At 37.1% G+C, this 27877-nt stretch overlaps 1 protein-coding gene across 1 annotated transcript; it reads right to left on the reverse strand.

Moving 5' to 3' along the window:
- Positions 1-508: 508 nt before the first annotated feature.
- On the reverse strand, positions 509-27844 carry LOC124868510 (adhesion G protein-coupled receptor E1). The gene is made up of 17 exons (XM_047365884.1): positions 27308-27844; positions 16888-16962; positions 16408-16563; positions 16196-16330; positions 14857-15000; positions 14505-14548; positions 14143-14253; positions 12626-12779; positions 12405-12524; positions 12137-12330; positions 11704-11871; positions 9298-9492; positions 8366-8583; positions 8031-8189; positions 6295-6463; positions 5959-6060; positions 509-4482 (listed from the first exon to the last, which is right to left on the reverse strand). The coding sequence occupies exons 1-17, from the start codon at positions 27336-27338 to the stop codon at positions 4441-4443; spliced, it is 2217 nt and encodes a 738-aa protein (XP_047221840.1). The 5' UTR covers positions 27339-27844; the 3' UTR covers positions 509-4440.
- Between the last annotated feature and the right edge of the window lie 33 nt (positions 27845-27877).

Below are 27877 nucleotides of genomic sequence, written 5' to 3' on the forward strand. Positions count from 1 at the left end.
AAAGTCATCCATTCAGAGCTGCTTTTAAAATCTTCACCCACACAACAGCCACTGAAGATAAGTGTTGCAGTTATGCAAGATCAGCAGTGAAGAAGTAAAAATCAAACGCCAACTCACTGTTAGTCACTCAGAATCGCTGCTGTTCGCTTAAACACCGGTGAGTCTATAGGTCAACATAAAGTCATATTCAATAATATTCGCTCTGATGCGGCTCATTTCTTCAGATTAAAAGTATCTTTTGAAAATAACCTTTTAACAGGTATTAAATGTAGTTTTTATTAAGCCTACAGTTCTGTAGTAATTGTTTTTATTGATTTGATGTAATTGTTAGCTGTAAGCTGAAAATCATCTTAAACTAAATAAAAACTTGAAAACATCAGTCTTTGTGTATTTAATGAGTTTTGCTTATTGAAACTCTAAAATAAATGAACTTTTCAATAATATTGAAATTTATTGAATGGGTCTGTAAAGGCATATGATAAGCACAAACGAGACACAAACGAGCACAAAGAGTTTTCACATGAAGAAAAATCTTTATTCAAAATTGTGAACAATATTTCTTGAAGAAAAAAGTACCAAATAGTATAAAGTGGACCAAAGTAAAAAAATAAGCATATTTATAAATGCAGCTATAGTATACTCTAACAATAACGATTCTTACATTCATGAAAAGCTGCAGGTAGCTTTTTTACATAAATACAATTTTTGTTTTGCATGAATTAAAAGGCTTTTTACAATAGTAATAAAAACAGTAGCAATTACAAACCAAAGAACAACAATTCGGCTGCTAAAACAAACTTTCAAAGGGTTAAAATTTAAAACCTAATATAAATAGGAAGATAACACCAAACGTTACTAAAAAGAGAGATCTGAAATTCTCTCATTTGTTATGAAAATGTTTTTTTCCAGGTTTTATTCAACATCTGTAAATGATGGAAAATTTTAATTTATGTTTACAGCTGTGTATGTTTGCAACTGCGTTTATTATTACATAACAATATGAAACGCTATAGCTGTACTGAATAATTTTTTTACGACGGAGAAGTGCAATAATATAAACAAACTTACGTCTGTACAAATCCCATAGCTGTCTAAGCTCTCATTTTAGTGATAAGGCTTCAGTCTTACAGGAACTAAAATTTTTTGGACACACACAAGGGCCAAAATAAGAATGCAATCAATAAATGGACATTTATAAAATAAACAGCATGAGGGAGGAAGCCGCTGCACCCAATCAGAAGGGTGGGCTTGTTTTTCTTCAGTACCAAAGCTGTTATTCAGTCCCAAATGTGTTTACTTGGTCTGCAATGACTAGAATAATAATAATAAAAGAGCACATCTCAGTCATACGCCAAGATGGGATGTTTAACATTAGCCATGAGTGATTAAAACAATATATCACTCATTTTGTTTTAAATTAAAAGGTACAACAGGAGGGGAGTTAGGTGAAATCCAGGGGGTATGTGTGAGTTTCTGTCCTATTAAAAAACAACAGTTTTATTACAGTACATGAAAACAAATATCACAGAAATGCAGCCGCGACAATAAGTAACAAACACTTAAATGTGTTTCTAAATGAGCTACTGGCATAAAATTCACACTGGATGCTGGTGATAGCCACAAGTTATCCACAAATGCAAAGAAATTGCCACAAAATTGTCTAGAATATGTTTAATAAAGTATAATTAAACAGGGAATAATTATTTAATGTATTAAAAAATAAAAAGCCAAATAAGGCTTTGGAAGTATAGAAATCTGATGAAATTGGTCAATATTTAGGAAGAAATGCTGTTGGTGGCTGATTAAAAGGTGTCTCATTACCAAGATATTCCACAAGAACATGTCATAATGGGTAAAACCAAAGTGATCCTTCAAGATCTTTGGATCCTTTTTGTTGCAAAACATATTACAAACTGAACTTGACTACATTATATTATTACTAGTACTACAATCAGTATATAAAGCTGTGTATAAATTGGATCTGTATGTCTTGAAAAGTGTCTTTAGATGGCATTTGTGAACTGCCGCTACAGAAAAAAACGTAAGTGAACTGAAATGAAATAAAGTTCTGAATGTTTTAGTCAACACAACTGGAGTCATAGTCCAGAAGTGGAAAAAAGAAAAATAAATCATCTAGGTGCTTTTCTGAAGATGTTTGACAGAAGAGTCAAAAGAATAATCAAATGAGTTGCCTGAGAGCCAAGGACCACTAGCAGAGAGCTTCAGAAAGACCTGATCTTAGGAGATTCAGTTTTTCAATGAAGGCAATAGTGATTCACCAAACTTCCATTGGGTTCTATACACGTTCACTGTGCGCAAGTCTCCACTGATGAAGAAAACACATGTTGAAGCTCATTTAAGGATAGCTGCAGAACATGTGTACAAGCCAATGAAATGCTTTGTGAAAAAAGTCTGGTCCGATGGGACCAAAACTGAAATATGTGGATGTCACGGCACACACCATGTTTGGCGAAGGAATGGCATTGCACATACTTTACTTCATACCAAAAGTGAAGTTTGGAAGTGAGAACATTATGATGTAAGGTTGTCTTTCAGCATATCGTAGTGCAAGAGTTCAAATTGAAAAATGGATGACAGGGTAGATTTTTCAGCATTACATTGATTTCAAAATGTCATCAAAGGCCCTTAAAAAGACAAACAGCCCATTTTATATAATCAAATCAGTCGAGTAGCTGAGCCAGATTCAAATTCCATTACATACATTATAATCCGATCCTAGTGATAATACAGTGTAATCAAATTCAGTTTATTGTTTTAACTGGTAAATGATTTGTGATCTACACACAGAGCAAATGGCCTGATACCAGCATTAAAGCTACACATAGACCACTTTTACCCATAAGTCAATGTTTAGGGTACACGTAGCCCCCGTATAAACCAAGCAACTGTTAGTGGGATAAAAGTGGTCTAAGCTTAGAAGTAGAATTAAAAATTTAAGGGGTCCACAAAAAGGCTTTAAAAATTCCAGAAAGCATAAACTGAAACTCCCAGGCAACCCTTTTGGCTTAATATGAATGAATTTCATCCTTTCTTAAGTTGTGAATACTCTGCATTTGTGTCCGTTTCATTGCAGAAATTAAGAAAATAGTGGTAAATATGATGACATATTATATTTGTTTATTTGTACTGTACTGGGAGATGGTGATGTTTTAATCTAAAGTGATGGCAAACATTTGAGGATTACTCAGATTGTTACCAACATTTGGTGTGGATTTCATGTCAACAGCACGGTTAGAAATGTTTTTAGACAATAGATTTAACGTATTCTGTATCTTGTTCCCCGACGGTAGGCACAAACAAACAACAGCAAAAATAATTTTACATTGAACATTTACATGAAATACAGCGCAAACGAACTGCTCATGTGTATTAACTTCTATTGTCCGCACTCTGAGATAAATATATCTAAATCCATAAAACTCAGTTTTAGTTGCTCTGAAGGTATTATAACTATGATATGTTCTGCATGAGCTGCTAAGGTAACATCACTTTAACTCAAAGAACTCCTGAATAAACATGTTTTAAGGCTCACTTTTTTTTAAATCATCTGGAGCATTTTACAGTATATGTTACATTACATACAGCTTGTTCTTTTGGGAGTGTGATTAAAAATAGAGAGAAATAGAATGATACCAATCAAACCCTTTGACTAATGACTTAATTGAGAGGAATATTTATGTCTTAACTGGATTTTGGTATCTTATTCTTTAAAAAAAAAATATAATAATAATAATAAAATATCAGCCCAATGCAAGTTTGACAGTCACAAAGTAATACTTGTTTTTAAGCTCCATCAGAATTTTTTCTATCAATGTGCTTAAAAAATAAATTATATTTTTCTGCAGACATTTCATTTAAAATTATCTTTGTTCTAATGGTCAGCAGGGGGCGAAAGTTCAAATGTGTTAAAAATTATTTCTTTTACATCGTTTGAAACCTCCATAAATATTCATTATTGATATTTCATTAAATCTTTTGTTTCGGCTTTAAAATGTTTTTTTATTATCATGGTCCCTTTAGGAGTAAAAACTGAATGCATAGCTGAGCAGGTACTGAGTTGGAGGGCTTAGTTTTCACAATTCACAGTCTCATCACCCTTAACTCAAGTTTCAAAAAAACTTAAATGGTGTTGGCAAAATCCTGAAACCAACTGATGGTTTCACTCAAGGTTTTTGTGTTTTATAGCATTTATTTTTATTCTTTTCTAAATAATATATCACTCATAGCATAGATTTTTTTATTGCTGTTTCATGGGTCAACAACGGCAGGTAGGAAGATCAATAACTGAAAAATACTGAAATGCAGGCAACAGAAAAAGAAACTTTTTTTCTAGCTTACTTTAGCCTTGACAATCTCTGCCTTAATAACCTAAAGGAGTGATTTTCTGTCTATGAGGCAGAGTAAAAATGGTAAAGCGCTTCATATTGCGGATTCTCCTGTGATCTGTCCACTCTGGGAACCCTAAAGGGAAGCAAATCATATCAGGAGGAAAGATTTAACAACGGTCACCAGGTTTTATAAATCAGTTCTTGCAAACCAATCAACAGCAGTACATCACATAATAAACAGCAAGACAAGGGGATGAAAGATCATAGTCTATCCAACAATGAAAATAGATATATTACACAGATTATTATTTATTGTACAGATGATCCATTTTAAACCTCACTAGACAGTGCTTTATTCTCCAATGTTTAAACCCAATGTCAGCATTAAAAATAATTTGTAGCTTTGCAGAAATCTTCAGACGCTTGGGCATGATATCCTATCACTCACTAACTAATGTTATTATGCATTTTCTTTGAAAACATTCATTGATAAAAATCTGTCCAAATAGACGTTTTTAAGTGTTTCTAAAACTGTTTAACTCAAAAACATTTTTGGTCTCAGGCCAAAAACCAAAATAAATAATTTTGCATGTTTTTGAAAGCACTTTAAATAGGCTAGTTGCCAACATTGACCAAGGTTTTAAAAAGTTGCAGTCTGAATATTACTAAAACTTTCAGTTATCCCATTTCAACTGGAATACAGTGCGCACCTGTTGCTGTGCACTGCTGGTTAGCTGGCTGATCGCAGGCACCTAAACTTTTCCCTCACCTAAAAGAAAGACTGTTTCAAAATATTCTGGTTATAAAAACTCATGGACTGTCATGCTTTTAAAACTAAATGAGCACCACCCACCATTTATAGAAAATTAACACTGCTTTAAAGCATCAGTTGCCAAGCTACAGGCAGCTTCTCTGTAAAGCAGCAGATTGCAGGCTAGCTACTACAGCATTTATCTCAACTAAATAACCGGCTGGAATGTGCTTCCTAGACTCCCAGTGTTGTTCTATAAAGAGCAGTGTGGCTAAAAGGTTGAATAAATAACAATGCAAATAAATCTCACAGATAACATCATTGTGACTGTAATCTGTTATATTATTTTATTAGCAAAAGGAATAATTACTGTTTTTATGTTTCTTATAAAAGAAATTGCTTATACATTTTGGTTTTTAGATAGTAAATTTTGTAAAACCATGGTATTTTTATACCTGATACCGGCCAGTGCCTACTTAAAATTATGATGTTTTCTGTGAAAAATGTAAAATGGTGTAATAATAAAAACAACAAACAAATATTCAAGGAAACAAGTGTTTTCATTTTAAATTTGCAATTGTTTTTTGCAATTTTACTTTTACCTCAAAGTGAGGTATTTCTTTGCTAATGTTTGATGTCGGAACTTCCAAAAATCATTTTAAAAAAAACCCCATTATACTATAAGAGATTTAGTTGTAATATGATTTTATGTGTTGATTATATATCTATGTAGAAATGCAGCTATTGTAGAAAAACAGTCTAAACATGATTTTATAACGGATTCAAACGGTTAGTAGTTAATAGAGTCCATTTTCTTTTACCAGGGAGCTTATATAAGAGGCAGGAAATACCACTTACTTGAGATTGACTGCTGGAGGGATTGGTGGTGCTTAAGTCTGAGTACATCTTCTTCTGTGTTGGGCAAATGCAAGAGAGGAGCTGACCGTACTCATCTCTCACCTGCAGGAGGCAGCAGAAACACAGGAAAATTATTACTGCGCTGTGTGTAGTCTAGTCAGGTATTTAAAGCATTTCTAACTTTTTTTGTTCCACTTTTTAAAATCACGTGTCTGTTTTGGAAATGCTCCCCTCTCCGACCCCCCCCCCCCCCCCCCACCCCCACCCCCCAAAAAAAAAAAAACCCAAAAAACCCGCCATTCTCTCTTACAAACTTCCACCAGATCCTCCTCTCACCTGTTTAGACAGCAGGCAATGCATGATGAAGATCAGTGCACCTTGCAGGCTGTTGAGGATAGTGAAAATATATGCGACCACTGTTGTGCCCTTGCTGAACAAGAACGCCCCGAATATCCACATCAGTCCCAGTATGCACATCTGGGCCATGGCAGTGACTGTGAATGCTCTGCAGGAGGAAATGAAAAATAACAAAGATGGGATTTCTCATGCTTTGCTTTGCTTAAGAGTATCAGCTTTCCACACCTGAGGACTGAAAATGTTGCTCTTTCTGATTTGCTAAAGAGCTCAAGCTTAGCCAGACTGGATGGATAGTGTTCATGAACATAACCTTTTAAGTCGTGCCCCAGACTATCTATTAGATTGATGTTATAGGTTATTGTCATGCTGCAGCCTGAAGAAAACCCAAACAAGAACCAAAAACGGAAATAAAAACCTTACAAGTCAAGCCTAGATTTTGAAAACTTGTAGTGTTGCTAAACAAATGCATTGCTTAACCCATCAGCTTCTTCAGTAAATTTACTGTGATTTGCAAAATTATTCATACCTCTTGAACCTGTTTGCATTTTTTCTCTATACAAACCTCGAACCTCAAAGAACGTAGAATAAAAAAACGTAGATAAGTTCAGATCTTCTTTCAGCAATGGATTTAATTTTGCTACTCATCCATGAAGGACAGATTTGTGCATTGCGTAACTAAAGGCTGTCCTGTCAACAGATTGTCCCATGTAAGCTCTGGCTCTCTGCAGCTCCTCCAGAGTATCCAGGGCTGCCTCTCTGATAACTGCTCTTCCTTGCCAGCAAGTCAATTTAGGTGGACAGTCAGATCTTGATAGGTCTGCATTTGTGTCATATTCCTTCCATTTTTAAACGATGGACTGCACAGTGTCCAATGGATTCCACACAGATGAACTTTATTTGATAATTAGTTGACTACAGAAGACACTTTGTAGTTTTTTTCTTCAGTGTAAAAGAGTAAAAGGGGGGGGACACAACACAACACACTTTTCAGATTTCTGTTTGTAAAACAAACTCTGAAAACTTGTTTTTGTTCCATTTCTTCATAATTATATTGTGTCTTGAGTTGCATAATGTGAAAAATGTAGAAGTTGACAGGGTAAAAATACTTGATAGGAAACAAATTTAAGAAAGGCCAAAGATTAATTAGAATTTAAGAAGATTAAGGAAGTGTCATTATCTTCCAAATGGTTAATAATAACATATCTGTTTTTGGGGATCAGTCTTCTTCAAATCAGAGGGTGGTTCTTGCTAGATTCACCAACTCAACCAACAATCTCTTCATCTACCTACAGATTCCAATCCCATGCTTTACCGGTGCTTCTTCAAGCAGCTGTTTTTTCCAAATTTCTCTGACTAACCTCTGATCTATGAGCTTCTGCATCCAAGGAGGCATATTTCAAACTCCAATGCATTTTACAGCTGCACACATTTATTGACTATGTGCTGCCTAAGATGAGTAAAAGATTAACTCAGTGTAGTCAGACAGAATAGAAGGAGGAAAGCTCCTTCAGTAGTTCCTCGTTAAAGATCCAGACAGTTCTCTGAAAGCATTCCCTGAATTACATTTTCCATAAAAACTTAAATAATTTTCTGTTTAAGCATTTGTTTAACGCAAAGCTGCTACCCTTTCCTCATGCATGCATTTTTGTGCCTTGCAAGATAACAACCCAAAGATAATGTCAACACATTAACACCCTCATGAATACGGGACTAACTTGATTTTGTGCAGCTTGGAGAGGTCTGGGTTGAGAGTAGTGAACTTCTGGGCGAGCTTCCAGACAGTGACAATGAAAAAAAAGACATTCAGGATGATGATGAAGCACACAGGGCCAAAGAAGCTCCAGATCAGGCCATACTCCCGGGATAGCCAGCAGCTACAGAAATGAGACAAAGGAAAAAAACTTTTACATCACGTCAAAGAAACAGATAACAGCAAGTGTGTGAAATCTACTGACGCAAATAGTGTGAGGGAAAGATGGATTACCTGGTTTAATTTTTTAAGTATTTACTCCCTTTCTATCCAAATAAAAATGCAGCAATGTTTACTTACTGCTCATTAGTGCCGTAGCCCCCTGGTCTGATGATCACAGATATGATAACGATTCCTAGAGGGACCCCGTAACCAGTGAGGTACAAGTAGAGGGGCCGAATGGTGGCGTTAAACACCAGGACGACCATTCTGTACAGCTGGACCCCTTCTAAAAGCATCCAGGTCATCACACTTAAGAAGAAGAAATGGAGCATTGCAGCGACCAACTTGCAGCCACCCTGCAAGAAAAAATATAAGGAGATATTTCTTCATATTCTCATCTTTTTTTTTTAAGATTTGTTTTGTGGCACTAGTGAGCTAAATTGTTCCTAATATTTTTGACTGTAATTAGACAGAAAATAGGGGCAGAGAGAGAGGAAGACATGCTGCAAATGTCACCAGGGCCAGGACTTGAACCCGGGACAGCTGCGTTGAGGACTAAAGCCTCTGTATATGGGTCACGCGCTTAACCTCCTACACAACCAGTGCTGCGCCCCCATATTCTCATCTTTAAGAGAAAAAGAATCTAAATGTCTATGAAAAAGTAAAGGTCATGCCAGAACTAATTTTATTGTATCACAGTGCCTAGGGAACACATTCACTTTCAGAAGTTACCTAATAAATTAGATTGAGTTCATCTGTTTGCGATATTATCCACCTAAACTGAAGGGCTAAGCAAGGAGAGAATATATCAGAGAAGCAACCAAGAGGCCCATGGTAGTCTGGAGGAGCTGTAGAAATTCACAGCTCAGGTGGGAGCTTTTGTCTGTAGAAGTCTTCCACTTGTGGGAGAGTGGCAAGATGTTCCATAAGAAGTCTTATTTTCACAGGACAAGTGTCATGCAACAACCAGTTGGCGAGTTTGACAGTTTTAAACGTAAATTTTTATGATTAGTACAGATGTCGAATTACAGTAATCCCTGTAAAGTTAAGTCATGACTCGCTTGTGTTACCTCAGGTCTAGTTCGAGAAATCCCGACCAAGAAGATGAGGTCTGCCATGAAGAGGCAGATGCAGAGGTGCAGGTGGACAGTGGTGCGTGTCCCCTGAATGGATCGGCAGAACTTGAAGGTAAGGATGCTCAGTGCCAGACAAACAAGGGAAATGATCAGGCCAATCTTGGTCAGCAGTTGGAGATCAAAGCTGGGCTGCAAGAGAAGACATGTCAGTTTTCAATGATAAATGATGAACACAATACAAACAACTTGTATTAAATAAATGTGATTGTTTCTGGACTTGAATAGGTACTCTTTGTCTTGTAAAATGCTTGAGATGACATCCATTGAACATTACATAAATAAACTGATTTTACTTGCCTAAATGGGAAAAAACAATATTAATTTAAAGGAAAATATTTGAATAATTTTTTTAAATACTCTCTGATGATCAATAGCTGGCAGACAAATGTCTGTCCAAATAACAATGGCTGGTTTGAAAACTAAAAAAAGCTACACAACCACAATAGTAATAATGCCTAAAAGCAACACTCTGTAAAATATTCTGTAATCTATCTTACATCATTTGTTACCATGTTACAGAAGTGCTAGTTTAAATCAGATGTTTAATCTACAGGGAAAGAAATAACCATTTGACCTGATTCTGTTAGTTTACTCACTTACAAACAAAAGAACAGCCTTTAAATTCTATTTTTTTGGGAGGAAATTTAGTTTCAATTTGTGTAGCAAAATATCAAAAAAAAAAATCCTTCTATAAAAGCTAAAACTATCTGCATCTGATTGAGTGAAACAAGTATTTGATCCTCCACAAACAAGCCAGAAATGTGGCTGCCACTCAGTGGTCCACTCCCCATGTGGCACACAAATTATCCCAGTAATCAGTTAAAGATGTTCTTGATCCCTGCTGGATGTGTGGTTTAAGCACACCTGTCCACAGAATCAATGTCAAATCAAACCTTTTGACCATCATGGGCAAGACCAAAGCTCTGCCAGAGGACGCCGCGATATTAGATTCGCTCATTGAAACATAGGATGATAATGATAATGGAGAGTTGGTTAACCTAAAGTCAGTCAACCACTTTTGCCAATAACACCACTGGTAGCACACAATGCTAGAGGTGTCCAACTCCATTCTTTAAGGGGAAGAGTCCTGGATGTTTTGGAAAGGTTCATGCCCTAACACACCTGCATAAAATGGCTGAATTACCCCCTCAGTAGCGTGACCAGGTTCTGTAGAGGCCCCATAATGAACTACTTCATCTGATTCAGGTGTGATGAACCTGGTAAAGATATGGGAGGCACCTGCTAATGGGTGCTAGAGTTTGCAACCTCTCTACCACACTATGATGAACTAAGATTTTGAGGCCCCCAGCTGTAGAAGGCAGATTCACAGACCTGCCTGGAGTATAGCAGTAAACATCAAAGTGATTTGGAGTGATGTGGCCATATGAGCCTAAAATTGTGCATCAACCTAACCCTGATGTTTGGACAAAGGAAAATGCTGATCTTGGCCCAAAGATCAAATTACAGTCAAACACAGAAGTGGAAACATTACGCACTGCAATGTTTTTCTGCCAAGTGTGCAAGATAACTTTAGCTCACTGAGGGGCCAATGAACAGGATCATATAACAAAGTCTTGGGCAAGCACCTTCTTCTCTTACATACAACACTAAAGATGAGTGTTTTGTTGGTCACTTTGGTTTTATATTTGGGTGATTTTGGGTTGTTTGTTGTTATAGCCTTTCATGCGTGGTTTACCATTTTGTTTGTGATTGTTGTTTTTTATATTCTGGTCTGTTTTCTCTATGTCATAGATTCTTGTTTGGGTGTTGCTCCTTGGTTTTTTTTGTTCATGTCTGTGATAATTGGTCACTTCCCTCATCTCCACTGTTATGGTTCCTTACAAGCTGGCTCCAGATTTTGCTCATCAGTATGAGTCTCATCTGGTTTTCAAGTCAATCATAACCTTCCAGTCAAGTCAGTTTAATTGCCTCCTCTTTTTCCCATTACTCCTATTGGTAAGTCTATTTCTTCTATAAACCTTCATCTCAGCATGAGACTGCCATCTTCCTGTCTTAGCTTAGATCTAATTTTTCCACAAAACACGACAGAACCATCCTACCATGTTGCTTGCCAATCCAAGGTATTACACCATGTTTTTTGTCATGCTTTGCTCAAAATCTTTTATATTTCACTCAGTGACATGCAAATAAAATTTAAACTGGTTTTTGTTTGGGATTTTGTATAATATTCATTACTGGAAAATCACCATAGATATAAGACATTCTTTAATGTTTAAGCGAGCAACTATTTATTTCCTCCAAATAGTACAAATGTCTATTTTTTCCGCATCTCAGCAAGGCATGTATTTTGTCCAGGTTCCTGTATTATCTCTGACCTACCTCCATGGGATAAAGGGCCATCAATACAGCAAAGCTGCTCAGATGTTCACATGAACACACAGTGTGCGTGGCATTGGACGGCTTCTGGGAGCAACCATCTGGGGACCAGACTCCTCTATCATTCCAGTATGCACAGATGTATCTCACTTCATGGGTCTGTTTTATATCCTGATGTGCAAACCAAGACCAACAGTTAAATACAGGCTGAATGTTACATTTATATCTTGATGGGATTTCTAAGACGGCTCTAAGAGTTGAGTGGTAATGGCCTCATGAGGTGTTTTTCCACAGTCTGATCATAATTAACAGCTGCAGTAAGTTAGCTACAAGTAGTAAGGCAATCAATTTAGATCTCTTGTTTAATGTACTATGCCCATAAAGCACAAAAACAACGATAGAACCAAAGTAAAGTTATTAAACAGACTAGACCTACCTCTAGATGTCTAAATGTTATGTTGACAGGGCTGCTCAGGTTCTGAGTAAATGGGTTGGAAACCACAACAGAGACAACTTTAGAGAAGACCTGGAAGGAAACAGCATCTTTTTCTTTTTCTTTCAGGTCTTCAAAAGATTTGTTCACAGATCCCTCGAGGTTCTTGTAGCTTATCAATGCAGCTAAAGCAAAACCTATTAGGGACACTTAGAATTAGTTTACATTTTCAAAGCCAAGCATTACCTGTTTGTCAGAGTTAAGAGTTTACCAGGGTATGGGCCTGTGCCAGCCGCTGTTGTCCAGTCAGTATTGAGATGAGCATGTTCACTGGTCAAATAGATTGGTCCATTTGGGCGGGTAGTTTCTCTTCTCACTGCAATGTTTGCTTCTGTTTTGGCAAATGTGACACATTGTTAGTCATGTAGAAGTTCATTACCATCAATATAATCATTATCAGAGGAAGAAATACTGTGAACCATGAGGTCAAACCTGTCTCTTGGGTATCCATCTTGGTGGTTAGGCCTTTAATCTGAGGACCAATGAGTAAAATCGACTTCTCCACAGTACCGAGCAGTCTGCTCACTCCTTCACTGTTTTCCACATGTCCAGGGGACAGGATTGAGTCCGTTGCTGTCAAAAGTTTCTAACAGAGAAGGAGGATTGTGACATTTTTTAAGCCTTTTCCATTTTAATGTTACCAGCTGGGATGGGTTACATAAAGAATTACTATAAAGGGATTCTGTTTATTTATCATTGGAAAAGAAGCTAAGAATAAAATATAATGTTCAATGGTGCCGAGGGTAATGCAACACAATAAAATACATGAGAGCAGTTAACAAGAATGGTGGATTGAAGAGAATCTGCACAAAAATACGGAATAGTGTCATCAACATAAAGATGGAATTTACTTCAGGTAATGAAGAAGTAATATTTAAACGGTCAATATAATTTGTCCAAGAACATAACCCTGTGCAAATGGGAAGAAAAGTAGACTGAACATACCATCTTATAGAGGTTTGAACATCTCCTATCTTAACATAATTTAATCTATTAGTAGCAATTTGTTTCATCAAAACCTAAAGATGACAACTTTAGTAAGAGTAGAGAATGTCTGAAGGCTAAAGATTGTCCTGAGTTTTAGTGAATAAATACAGTTGAAAATAAAGAAATAATGCCATGAACCTAAAGATGGAAACAACACCTGTGTAATAAATATGTAATATTATTTATATAAATGGTTCGTAACATTGGTCCAAGGACAGAACCCTGAGGGAAACTTTTGGAGATGGTTAGAATAGAACAATGAGTATCCCCAATCTTAACACTTTACAGCTATTTTTGATTAAAACCTTAATATGACAATACGAGTATGAGTAAAGAGTGGTTAAAGACTACACATTTTGTTTAAAACAGAGTATTATGGGACAAATGAATGCTCTTGTCTGTAAAAAGATACAAAAGATGTTTTATTATCATTTAATTTAATTTATAGAACTGGTGAATAGAACTGGTCCAAGGACAGAACCCTGAGGGAGACCTTTGGAAATGGAAAGTCTGGAGACCTATCCTATCTCCTACACACTGTAATCTAACAGAGAGGATGTTTTTAACCATGAACAGGACCTATAACAGAGCCTAAAACAAATTTTTATAGTTAGAATAAATTTGGTATTTTTACAAAAATGCACAATCTATATTTTATATTTTATAAATTACGGAAAAATTTGATGTCTTTATTTCAGAGTGTTTTATTTCAGAGTTTTCAAACCATAATAATCTGTTTTTATGAACATATGGTTTCCATTTGTGAATCTTTTGAGGCTTATTTCAACTTGATGATTATTTCTCTCACCACTTTAATGCTCAGGAATTTTCTGCTTACAGTTTCTATGTGTACAAGAAAACAAAATGCAAAATCAGAAACCTGTGGTGGACTGGTGTCAACAGATCATTTGTTTGTGGTTTTTAGAACGTATTGGAGTTTGTGTTTTATATATTTTTCTAACCTCGAGTAGCTCATCTCCATCTGCAATCCCACCACCAGAAAAGCTTGGGTTGGACAGAGCCAAACAGCTGTTTCTCATCAAGGACAATATGTCTGCCAGACCTCCAAGTGACTAGGAGACACAGACAAAGAGAAAAAAGAGACCATTTAGCTTCCCGTTGGTTGCAGTTTACATAAAATGCCTCTAAGGGCCACAGGTTGGTTCATGAGCACTGAAAATTTGCTTCGGTGTTCTTGCAGGAAATAACACATAGAATTGTTGGGCTACTTTTTTTTATCACCTCAGAGAGTTTATTTAATCATCAGCATTGTAAGGACTACAGTATAAGTCAACTATGCTTATAATGCGTTGTCCAAACATACCTTCACTGGATTGCTGCCAGCATTAAAGCTGTCACAATTGAGCTCTACAAGAAAACAAAAGTCAAATATGTACATAATCTTCACAGCAGTTCAAATATTTGACTGAAACCTTCCTTGAAAACAAATACGTGTGAAAAAATAAGTAAAACTACAGAGTCAGACAATCTGAAGTCACTTGAATTACTGCAGGGAGTCGATTAAAGGTTTCAAGGAGCATTTACAGTAAAACTGAGGTTAAGTGGAAACAGAAAGCAATACCACTGGGCCTAAAGAGTATTCTGTTTCAGCTTTGAGGTACAGTTTTTGGCTGTATTCAAGCAAACAGATCTGAAGACCGCAACATAACACTTACTTGAGCATCGAGTTCTTTCATAGCCATAATTGGTGTATCCTACATCACATCTGCAAATATAACTCCCATTAAGGTTTGCACAGGTGCCTTTTTCTCCACAAATGTCTTCTTCTTTTTGTTTGGCTTCCATGCATTCGTCTATATCTGTGGAAGAGAATAAAATAGAACCTTTGGGTTATGAAGTAATGTTGTGCAATTTAAGACAGTTCTGAACCCACAATATATTGAGCTAGCTGGTATTTTACTGGCAGCCCACTCAAAAGGATCTTTTACTTAGAGCGCTTAGTGAAATACTTTGCAATTAAAATGTTCATCCATGGATAATATTGAAAAACTTTTGTTGTTATTGCAACATTTTCAAAACTTTTGTTTTGTTTTTATGTTGAAAATCAGAGTCATTGAAGTTACCATATATGGTTCAGCTGGGAGTTTTTTTTAAGGGGCCCAAAAAAATTAACTAATTTCTGTATTTCCTAGTCAGCAATAGCCTTCCCAAACATTTACCACAGCTGTTTAAATTTGATAAATGAGAGTTTCCTCAGAAATGTTTGATTGTTTATTAAATAATTGCTTGCCCTATATTAAGGATTCAGATTTCCCTGCATACGGTACCTTAGGATAGTGCTCTGCCATTTAAAACAACTGCAATCAAAAATAATTAGAGACAATTTTCAAAAATGTTTGGTATTTAATTCTCACTATAACCAGAGTACCTATTATCAATTAAATGCACCAGTACCCTCCAGGGTTTTGCTGCTGCAGCCTTACTTGGTCTGCTCTAGTGTACTAATAGCTTTTAGAAGTATTCTGTTCTGTCTACCAAAAATAACGGAAGCTCTAAATTTTCATAAATCTTCTCAGCTTGTGTTATTGTTACTCTGTGTTTCAGCATTTATCAAATGGATCTCTGTTAAATAAACTGAGTGACGTGATGTCTGAGCAAACCTTGAGCTCATAGTGTTTGCGTATTCATGATCATGTACTGGCTGAAAAATCAGTTTCTGTATGAGTTGATAACAGCAGAAGGAGGGAATGAGCAAACCTGAATTGTAACTTACTTGCAGACAATTATTTTACCCACCTTTATTTCAAGAATGGAAAGGAAAGGCACAAGGAAGAAATAAAGGACACAAAGGGAGAAGCATGGAGGAAAAGACAACATTTTGACAATAGGATAGGAAATTATCTCTGGAAATACAAAACATTTTCACACCCTTACAGTTTTTCTAGTCCAGAACTTCAAAATGCTGAAATTAAATTAAATTTCCAAAATGTTTAAGAACACTTGTTGACCAGACAAACTGAGGAAAAAAAAAACCCAGAAAGAAATAACACTCACCTTCACATTGTCCAGGGCTGCTGGTGCTTCTGTTAACATACCCAAAGTTACAGGAGCATTCATAGCTCCCAATCAGATTTTTGCATTCAGTATTAGGACCACAGGTTGCATTATCTTGCAGGCATTCATTAATATCTGTAAAAAGAGAACATGCAGGCACTGTTAGTAGCAACTTCACAGATACATGGTCACTCAATCAATAGCAGACTTACCCAAACACCTTCCATCCAGTGCACTGAATTTGGAATCATTTTTGGTGCTTGGATTGTGATACCCAGAATTACATTCACAGAAGAAGCTGCCATAGGTGTTGCTGCACCGTGAGTTATTCCCACATATGCCGGGCTCTTCACTACACTCATTTACATCTGTAATTTTGAAACATACCGTTTAGGACATAGCAAGCATGGAGCATATCAAGACAAAAAATGTTTTGTGATTAAACTGCTTTATCAACCTAAAAGTCCTGTTCTCTATTCCTGGTTCCTTATCTAAGGCTTTAATAGGGCCACATTTCCCTAATTGAAGTCTGTAAGGAATTTATGCTAATATAAATAACAAGAATTAGAAAAATATATGTTATACACTGCAAAATAACATCTCGCCACCTTAATACCATCTCTGAATGAGACTACTTGTCTTCATTGGGTAACAGAAAATAGTATAGACAAAATGATTTGTGAAAAATTTACCTGTGCAGTTGGAGCCAATTTTTTGGAAGCCTTCTTCACACCCAAACACCAGCTGCTGAAGCACACACACAAACCCTGTAGAGGAAAAGAGAAAGATTATTACTTTATATTTAGTTTGTCTCGCAGATATGTTAAAATAACGAGTTGATGCAAGATGTTTTTTATTACCTCGTTTCTTTCAAGGGTAAATGCAAAAACGGAAAATAATAGTTTTCACATTGTTGTCTTTTTCTTGCACCAGTGTTATAGTAAGAACGCCACTGATTTTCCCCAGAGCTGAATTCTTAACGATGGTGTGGTCCAGTGCAAGATTTCCACACTTTTACATTTTTTATGTGGGCTGTTGCTCACAATAAGTGGTTGATCAACCCGAATGCTGGTGGGTACAAGACAGGTTTTCTCTTATAATTAAGAGCAAGGGAACACAACAATATGAGCTCTGAATAAAGCCACTTTAACCTCAGAAAGTTTAGTTTTTATTCGGGTTGGGTTCGGCGAAGAGGTAATAGCCAGTTGATATCTTCCCTGCTGTAGATAAAGCTCTTAGCATTGACAGTTTGATAAAAGAAAGATTATTTTCCCAGCTAACGACAATGAGCCAATTCAGTTCATGTGAAGCCTTGTTTGTAAGCTTGTTAACTGCTGAAAGTTACTAATAGATTATTTATGCAGAGGTTCATAGCTGTTTATGGTCTGATTATTTGATCATTTTAACACTTAATAAAACAGAGGAATTCAAGATAAAAACATAATTTGCAAAACAAACATTAAAGCTTTTCAAGTGTTGGTTATGTTTATTATCTTTACTCTGTCTCATTCTTCCACGAGGAGGTTACTCTGGCTTGATGCTCCATTTTCAGATTCACATTCTCCATTTCAAGATTCATGGAAAGGTTATTGTTACATATTATGACCTACCACAGCATTTTATGTAAATCTTTCTCCAGTGGTTTGAAGGATTGTAAAGTTGGATAAACCTGAGACTGGAGTTGTTTTAACAACAGTCCAGTATGTGGTTTCAAACAGCAAGTCATGATCCTGCCATCAACTGTTACAACAAGCAAACTGAAAACTATATTAATCTTCAGGGTAATTATTGGTTTTTAATGCTGGTTAAATCTGTTAATTCTGGTTTTACATTAAGCCAGATTCAGGCTAGAAAGGGCTTAAACCCAATAGATCTGAGAGAAACTGCAGTTATAAAAATTATCAAAGAAATAAATTACACAAAACATTCTTTAAATATGTGTGCTGGGGAAGAGAAACTGATGAAAGCACTGAGACTTGCTACAATGAGAACGCAGGAGATGGGGTGAGAGGACATGAGAAAGAACTCTGGGCAAAAACAGCAAACAAACACGGAGAACGCTTGTGAAGACCTTAAAAAGGAAAAAGAAATAACTATCTAAACCCAACTTCTCCTCTGTGAAAAACTAATTAACCATCTTGTTAAATCCATCAATTAACTCTGATTATATCCCTTGTTGGAACATTTATTTAGATTTTACTAGCTACACCCAGGCTTGATTACGTCCAGACCTACAGAATCAATAAATCTGTGAAATTGAACTTGTCTGACAACATGAAGTAGGCTAAAACATCTCAGAAAGCAACACACTGTGTCTAAATTAATTCAATGTTTAAGCAATTTTAAGTAAAAGGCAAACATGGCATGTGTAATCATGATAGTGAGGAGAATTGCAACAGAGGTAACTTAGAAAACCGGAGGATTTGACACAATACTGGGGAGTTTTCCTTTTTGCTGTCGCTATATGTTTGCTCAGTATGACGAATTGCTGCAAAGTCGATGCAAGCGACTGTCCGCTGTCTCTACATGCTCATCCAGGAGGAATGAATGCTACTAGTCACTGACTCAATGCAATCTGCTGGGTTTCCTTAGAAAACTAAATTTGACCGCATTGTTTGATAACTAGGATCAATTGGAATGTATGTACCCGACTTGGAATATGTATGATTCCATTGAATCATTGACTCTGTAAGGTGCTTTCAGACAACATGTTGTGAATTGGTGCAGAAAAACCAAACTGAATTGAAACTCAACTGAATTGTCAGAACACATGAGGGAGTGCAGCCATTCATTTTTGACCCAAAACAACAAGAAGATGACTGTCTGGTTGCAGGGCTATTAATAGATCCTTAGTAAACCTTGGTAATTTGTCATAATTTCGATTATCATGTGAAATTAAACAACCATTTTGCAGGTGTGCAGCAATAAAAATTGAAAATGTTAATTTCAAAACAGCCTTTTATAGTTACCCAGGTTATCTTTTTCTGATACTAAAATTAGTTTCTTCTTTTTTTTTCAGGTTTTTACTTTCAGGGGTTGCCACAACGAGTCATCTGTCTCCGTTTAACATCTGCTGCTGTAGTTTTGTGCTAAAGGTTGTCTGGTGGCCTAAAATATTGAAAAGTTACATAAATAGCAAATACAAATTCATTTGACAGCAGTATACACATATACCTGTTATAAGATATACCCCTGTTGTTTTTTCAGAATGTCATTAATTTCACTGTTTTACTCTGCCATTGAAACCTACAAACAGGATGAGATTTCACCAAAAATAAGCTTCTCTGCACACTTAAATTAGCACTGCAAAAAAGAGCAAGGAATACACTGAAGAAACAAAAAAATGGCCTCAAATGAACATGGCCTTGAAATGCATGAAAACCACATTCTTCTGGACTACTGCGCTCAATGAAGGGAAGCCACACCGTGTGTATGTACAACCTCCTTCGGAAATTATAGAAACACAGTGATTCTCATTTTCAAATCATGTCATTCCAAATTAAGATTAGATTTAAGATTATTTCAATCTGTAGAAGATGTATCCAAAATATGTAATGTATCAGAAAATGAAATGTATCAGACTGCAAATTTGGAACAGACCAGAACATTTGTCAATACACAGAGCACTCAAGGACACTGTACAAATCAAGCAACATAAAATCAAATACCCAGATAAAAACACACAAGTTACACAGAACAGAGCAGTCGCAGTGAGTAAGGATCCTTGAACAGATGGATTTTGAGTTTAGACTTGAACAGAGGAAGACTGTCAGCATTACAAATGTCCGGAGGGAATTCCAAAGTTTGGGAGCAGAGCAGGGAGAAAGCTCTGCTCCCAAAGGTGCTGGGATGGGCAGAATAAAGTGGATGAAGGAGGAAGATCTAAGGATGCGGGAGGGAGTATTGATGTAAAGGAGATCAGAAGGAGGGGTGCGGATTGGGGCGTTGTGGATGACCTTGAAAGTATACAGTAAGTTGTTCTGAATTTAACAGTTAGAGTAGCTGCTGTAAGACTGGGGTTATGTGATAAAATGAGGGGGTTTTGGTAATGATTTTAAACCACTTAAGGCTTATCGAGGGATTTTTAAAGAAAGCCCAAAGAAAAATGTGTTATGGGAGGTGACAAGGTTATAGATAAGAACAGATGCAGAGTGCGGGGAAAGGAATGGATGAAGGCAATTAATATCACGTAGATGAAAATATGCAGAACGGGAAGAAAGAGTGCTATCTAGGATGACACCAGACTCTAGACATGAGGCAACAGGGAGACTGTTTTACTGATTAACTGAAAGAAAGAAACCATAAGCTTTGGATAGTATGGATTTGGTCTCTACAAAGAGGATCTCAGTTTTGTCACCGTTTAGTTTTAGGAAGCTGGAGGTGAACCAAGATTTTATTTCAGATAGGCAGGATTTGAGAGAAAGGGTGGGAGTAAGGAATTTGGCTTACGAGATGAATAGAGCTGGGTGTCATCCGCATAACAGTGAAAATGGATGTTAAATTTTCAGAAGATATTGCCAAGGGGAAGAAGGTAAATAATAAAATGGGTTCCAGGTCAGAGCCCTGCGGCACACCTGTTGTTACAGGGGATAGATGGGAACTACAGGAGGTAAGTTGAATGAACTAAGTGCATACAGAAAGATAGGCATGAAACCAGTCAAGGGGGGTGTGAGTGATGCCAGCTGAAGATAATCTGTGTAGAAGGATGGAGTGAATATTATATATTATTATATAGATCCAGAGGAATAAGAATAGAAAGTAACCCAGAATCAGCTGCCATCAGAAGATCATTCATGATTTTTATGAGAGTACTGTGGAGGGGAACGGAAACCAGACTGGAATTATTTGTAGAGGTTATTGTGAGTTAAATGGGAGCGAAGTTGAGAGGAATCTGTTTGTTTTTTTCCAGGACTTTGGCAATAAAAGGTAAATTAGTAATGGGGCAGAAGTTACTGTACTTGCTGGGATCTGAGCCAGGTTCCTTCAGTATAGGAGCGATAGTTGCAGGTTTAAAGAGGGTATGAACAATTTCAGAGGTAAATAAGGACTTAATGGTAGCAGTTATGAAGGGGAGGAGAGCCTGAAGGCAGGATTTGACAAAGGCAGTTGAGATTGGATCAGGAATTCAAGTCGAATATTTAGATTTAGAGATGATAGAGATATTAGAGATGCTTGGAAGTTGAAAAGTGGAAAATTGTTGACAGAGGGGAAAGATTGCAAGAGAGAAGAGAGGTGACAAATTAGACAGACTTTGGCAATAATTTACCAGAGCCAGAACGATTACACCTTTAGTAACCTATGACTACAATAAAATGTGTGATTTATTTCCCTATTTCTAGATATACGTCAGCCATAACATACCAAAAAGACCCGCCCTTCAAAACAGACTAACGTCAGTCACATTTCCATGACTAAGGAGTGAATGAAGCTGCTTAAAACAGTGCTCCATTTAACATTCTAAGACCCATTCACTGTGTTTCCCTCCTTTAACCACAATGAGCTTTCTGTTGCAGTGTGACAGTTCTGGGATCCCATAATAAAGAGGCCTGAGGCACACCAGACAGGGTTTGTCTGTGCCAGCAAAATGAGAGTGAACTAATTTGTGTCTGAGTTTGATTATGTGGTTAAATATCTGTAGATGGAGACAAGGGCTAAATTGTTTTTGGAGCTCAAATGCTCATTTAGTTTCTTGCTTTTTTTTGTGATTGTATTGCTAGTAAATCAGTATTTTTAAATCTTAGCTGAAAGAATGCATAATTCTGGTGTTTTTTGCTGAAAGAAATATTATAGTAAACATCATCTATTGGATTTTACCTATCACACCTTTATTGTGCTGTATTTACTTATACAAGCTTGTACTGCAGCTGTGACTTCATCAAAAGTTTCAATAAATTAAAATTATAAACATTTACACATAAATATGTACAAATATTTTAGAGGCAAGTACTTGGTAGAACCTGGGCTCACTTATTGTTGTATATCATTTACAACGTGCCTTTGACATGTTTACCGTTTTTTTCAAGAATGTTTTAAATATGTTGTCAGCTCACATTCTCCTGATAATCACTCAAATACCTCAACTCAGGAAGAGGAGGAGTAAAGAAATTTATTTTATCAATTTTAACTGGTCTGGAATTGAGTGAATAAATGTGATTCATGCAGAATATCATTTTCTGCTTAGCACATCTCATACAGGTTCTTCCCCATAGCTCCCACTGTAAGTCAATGAAATGAGAGTAAATTAAAGGCTGTTGATTTTAACTGAGATCCTTGCTACCTACCAAAGAGTATGTGGGTTACAGGCTTTAAAGCTGCAGTAAGAAGTTCTGAGAAAAATGTGGACTTAGCCTAAAAGTGTAAACAAGCATTCGTTGCAGGTCCCTCCCCCTTGCTCTCTGCTGTGCTACAGCCCTCCCTACACAGTGGAGCCAGCTGCGAATGCACTGGCTAGTAAGCAGGGCCATCGACGACAGCGGATAAGCAGGTATGGCACATTCACTGGTTGGGACGAAACATCAACGATATGCTTTACATTGAGCATAGCTCACCCATACTTTGACTACAACTTGGTCCTTAAATGATTAGCACAGAGCCATTAGCACAGCTGCAGCACACCGGCAATCTTGAGCTTGAACAATGGTGCTCGCTGTGCGTGGGTGTGGTGTGAGCAGCGCATAGGTGAGCGTGATTGACAAGGCATTTCTCCAGGTTCTGATTGTTTCTGAAAATGGCAGTAGGACCACTGGGAGGAGCCAGAGAAGCTTGCTTTTTTCCATAGATTATCTGTCTCATATTCTACTGTCAGAATATTGTGACAGTTTTCAAAGCTTTGAAAATCTGGACAGATATCAGGTTTCTTCATATTTATACACACCTTGCTTCTAAAATGGACTAAGCAACATCTGATTAACAAGCTTAGATACCTGGTTGGGCTGTTTTAATGACGCTCTGGTAAAGGGAACTCAAGTGGACATTGTGGTTCAGCAGCTCCCTGATGGCCTTCTGAGCAATGATGACATTACAAAAACAATTGTGCACCCCATGATACCCTGTATCCATTTTAGTTCATTTAAAGTTGACTAATGCATTGCCTCTATCTGTACAAAAGCATTGATTGTATTTTTTCCAAACATTGGAGTGCACTACAGTATATAGTGAAAATCTGCATTTGGAATTTTGAGGAGTACAATAAAATGAAAGACTCCATTATGTAGTGAACAGGAAACATTTGCAAACTATGGTTATAAACACAGCTTGCATTTTCAATGTTGTCTCATGTAACTATATCCAAGCTAAGCACTGACAAATCCTCTCCCTCCGTGAACTGTTAGTCTAAAACACACACAAGGACTTGTCTCATTTAATCTGGGAAGTAAGGGCATGCCAGATGTTTAACAACCATTTCAAGATAAAACAGGACTTTTTAAGGCTGCTAACTTGTAAGATAACATACGGAAAAGAAGAAGGCAGACATTTCTAAATAAATTCCAACTGAGGCTTTTTGTGCTTTAATCTTCTGTGTTATCGTGACAAATCATGTGCTGCCTCAGTGGGAACTTAACACAGATATAGCTTTGAGCCTACATTCATGTGTGTTGTGTCTGTGTGAATGAATATCTGTCGACAGATCTTAGCAGCATACCTGCTCCTCATCCATGCGGCCCAGATGCACGAATCCCTACAGTTGTGAAGATCTGAACTAAAATGAAGGCCCAGTATGATAACGTATGTTGCAATGGCTACTGAGTATCCAACATGCTGACAGATAACACAGCTACCTGAAATCAACATTTCTCTCAAGATCTTTTGTCAGGCTTTTCTGAGTGTTATCTCATAGGAGTACTGCCTTAAGAAATCAGTCTTGGCTAAAACCCCAAATACTTCTACTTTCACATTTGAACAAAAGTTACTTGCATAAAATAGGTTTGAGATCAGCGCTTGTAACTCAGACACAAATGTAAAATTACTGCTTCTTTTCCACATGCTCTGTCTTTAATACACTAAACTCAGTTTATTTATACAGGACCAATTAACTATTAACTGACAAAGTGAACAGTTTCAATTTAAATACAATTCTAAAAACATCCTTTTCAGTCTAGTTCATGTCAACAAACTTCAATTCAGTACAGCTCCCGTAAAAATCAGCCTGGTTGTTTTTTTAGCTTTGCAATGGCAACATTTTTCCTAAAGAGAGACACACAAAGCATGAAAAAATCTTTGTTGTACTTTCCACTCCTGACTGTTTACGTGACCTCACATAAACAAACTCACGATCACAACTTTTGCTCAAATCAAACCACATAATACCGCTGTTAATGCAAATCTTCAAACACGTGTTTTACCACATTGTGCATTTCTAAAAGTCCTGCATGCAACATTGACATCATCTTTATCTTCTGACAATTTCCACACCAGGATCAATATTTCAGTTCAGTCACTAGTAAATCAAAGAGATTTCTCTTCTATCTTTATTTCTAAATTTAAGTCACATTCAACCTCTCAAGGAAATAGCTGACCCTATTGCTACTTAATATACACAACAGCCCTCTGCTGTGATTAGCTTGAGAATTTTCTCAGAATACATTTTTGTTTGTAGTGAAAACAAGAAGTAGGACTGATAGTGAGACTTTATAAAATAAATAAAAATACAAATATTGAGGTATATACATTAATTGCCCCCACTGATCAGTTGCTTGTAGTCAATCAGTCAGTGAAGTACTGATTATTTCATCCTTTCTCCATTTGCCTTTGCAGTTTTGGTCATTACGTATTTAACTATTCATACCACCAATGCATCGGTTTGACCTGCCTTTGGGACATTTTGTGCCAACTGTAATGACTCATTATTTTAGACTGACTGATTTAAAGTAATTTTCTATAATCTGCTCAAAGTCTACTGCAAGAAAATGCGGCTAGTGACTCCAGTAAATTATATCTTACAGCAGGAGGTGAATTACTTCAGGTCAACTACTTCAAGTAACGATTAGGATTGCAAGGAATGGAAACTGTGAAAGTTTTTATAAACTATTCTGCAATTGGTTAAAATTATGCATGAAGCTGAGCATTTTTGAACCATTTATCTCTACAATGAAAAAATAAAATACTGGTTTACAATGGGTATGAACCGGGTGGCTTACAGGTACAAGATGGAAGTAGAAAGATAGCACATGGCTCTGCGTGGGTATAATTGGGTGTACAAATTGGGAAGGGAGCGAACTGACCCGGAACCTATGTAATCAAATGACCAGGGGTGAAAGTGATCCGGTACGGTCCGGTACTGGGTACCACTAAAAGATTCTGCACAGGTGTTACGTCGATTCACGTTTACCCATCAGATACGGTTTCCCCAGCGTCTCCTTGCCGCTCAAGTGGCAAAAAAGGCATGTGCTTGTTGCAGGCTCGGAACCGTCGCGCTGTGCTCGCGCCACAGGGGAACTACGGTAACCCTGAAAGTTCAAACATTGTGTTTCGGAGAAGTCGACATTTGTTGAGCTAGTGTGTTGTTATTAGATAAACTAATATATTATCATTTTATAGATGGATGGATGGATGGATGGATGGATGGATGGATGGATGGATGGATGGATGGATAGATAGATAGATAGATAGATAGATAGATAGATAGATAGATAGATAGATAGATAGATAGATAGATAGATAGATAGATAGATAGATAGATAGATAGATAGATAGATAGATAGATAGATAGATAGATAGATAGATAGATAGATAGATAGATAGATAGATAGATAGGTAGGTAGGTAGGTAGGTAGGTAGGTAGGTAGGTAGGTAGGTACCTGCCATTTAATGTGAGAGGTTTCATGGCTAAATTGGACCAGCCTGGTAGCCAGTCTTCATTGATTGGGCTGCCATATCATGGCATTCCCTTGGCCTAATACTTGTGCTAGATGGGCACTTCACTGCCAAGGACTACCGAACCATTCTTGAAGACCATGTGCATCCAATGGTTCAAACATTGTATCCTGAAGGTGGTGCCATGTATCAGGATGACAATGCACCAATACACACAGCAAGACTGGTGAAAGATTGGTTTGATGAACATGAAAGTGAAGTTGAACATCTCCCATGGCCTGCACAGTCACCAGATCTAAATATTATTGAGCCACTTTGGGGTGTTTTGGAGGAGCGAGTCAGGAAACGTTTTCCTCCACCAGTATTATGTAGTGACCTGGCCACTGTCCTGCAAGAAGAATGGCTTAAAATCCCTCTGACCACTGTGCAGGACTTGTATATGTCATTCCCAAGACGCATTGATGCTGTATTGGCCGCAAAAGGAGGCCCTACACCATACTAATAAATTATTGTGGTCTAAAACCAAGTGTTTCAGTTTCATTGTCCAACCCCTGTATATATATATATATATATATATACATATATATATACACCCCCAGTGCCTCCCCAGCCCCACATCTAGCTCCGCCCCTAAGTACCGGCAAGAATTTAAAACTACTTTTACCCTTGCAAATGACCAAAATAAGGCTTCTAGACATCGTTAAGACATTTTTATGAAGTTCAAGCCAAGCATTAAAATGTGGGAAAAGGCGTTTTATGTTACTCCATTTTATTTATGTGAGCTTCTAAAATCTGCCACTAATTCTATAAAAAGATAAGTCGTGAAGATTTCCACAGCTCTACCTGCTTGAAACCGCAATCTACAACCACAGCTCATTCAGAGCAACAATTTAGAAGATCTGGCTTGAGGGGGTCACTTTAGTAACAATGTGATGACAGAGGTTTCAGCAGCACGCCGACCACAATTCACAACTCAAAACCTCGGCTGAAAAGACAGCTTCAGAACATTTCCCAAAGCTGGACACAATGAACATCTTAAGCGTTATTCCTGTCAAGTTCTGACAGGTCACCATTTCTACTTTTGAATTCACAAGCTCTTTTTTTACTAAAAGTATGCTTTCTAATTGTTCTAATTGATTCTATGTGTTTTTTAAAGGAAAGATGTGCATAAAACTTGAAGTACAAGTTTTTGAAGTACAGTATTAGAATATTCCTAAACCTCTCTTTACTTCTGGTTTCTTCACACCCACAGACAAGCACACTTAAACATAGAAACTGTGCTCTCACTGAAAGACTCACCCAGAACCAGCAGTTCCTTTCCAAACCCCATGTCAGATGCAAACGATAGAAACACACAGGCGATTTTTTTTCAGATATATACGAAATGCCAATAAAGTTCAATTTAAACACAAAGATTGGATCCTTTCACAAAAGCTTTAAGGTTGATTTGTAGTCCAAGGTCCATAGAAATCCACAACAAAGGAAAAGATTGAGCCTTAAAAAGATCTGTCCTTCCAGGTGAGGATATTTCATAAAGCAAGAGTGTACCTTCGCCAGCTTTCTTTCTTACTGATTCCGACTTTCGGTCTGAGAACACTTCACTCTCTCTGTAATTCCCCACCCACTCTCTCTCTCTCTCTCTTTCTTGGTGCTTTTTTTCTGCCTCTCTTCCTCTCTTTCTCTAATCTCTGTGGATTTGTGTCCATTAACGTCACTCTGTCTGGTCCTCTTCTTCTTTTACTCCAAATCCTGTCCTTGTGAGCAACTTTCTCACACTGGCACCGTATCACATTGCGCACACAAAACCCCCAACCCCTGTTTACGCATGCTTTCACATTTCCCTCTGCTGCTCCAGTGGCCTCTTTTTCA

Source organism: Girardinichthys multiradiatus, chromosome 5 (genome assembly GCF_021462225.1).
Source record: "Girardinichthys multiradiatus isolate DD_20200921_A chromosome 5, DD_fGirMul_XY1, whole genome shotgun sequence".
NCBI classification, from domain to species: domain Eukaryota; kingdom Metazoa; phylum Chordata; class Actinopteri; order Cyprinodontiformes; family Goodeidae; genus Girardinichthys; species Girardinichthys multiradiatus.

Coding starts and splice junctions, on each gene's coding strand:
- LOC124868510 (XM_047365884.1), bottom strand. CDS start 27,338: ATGGGGTTTGGAAAGGAACTGCTGGTTCTGG. Junction 16,331..16,407: donor ACTGGATGGAAGGTGTTTGG/GTAAGTCTGCTA, acceptor CTCTTTTTACAG/ATATTAATGAATGCCTGCAA. Junction 12,525..12,625: donor GATGGATACCCAAGAGACAG/GTTTGACCTCAT, acceptor TTGCCAAAACAG/AAGCAAACATTGCAGTGAGA.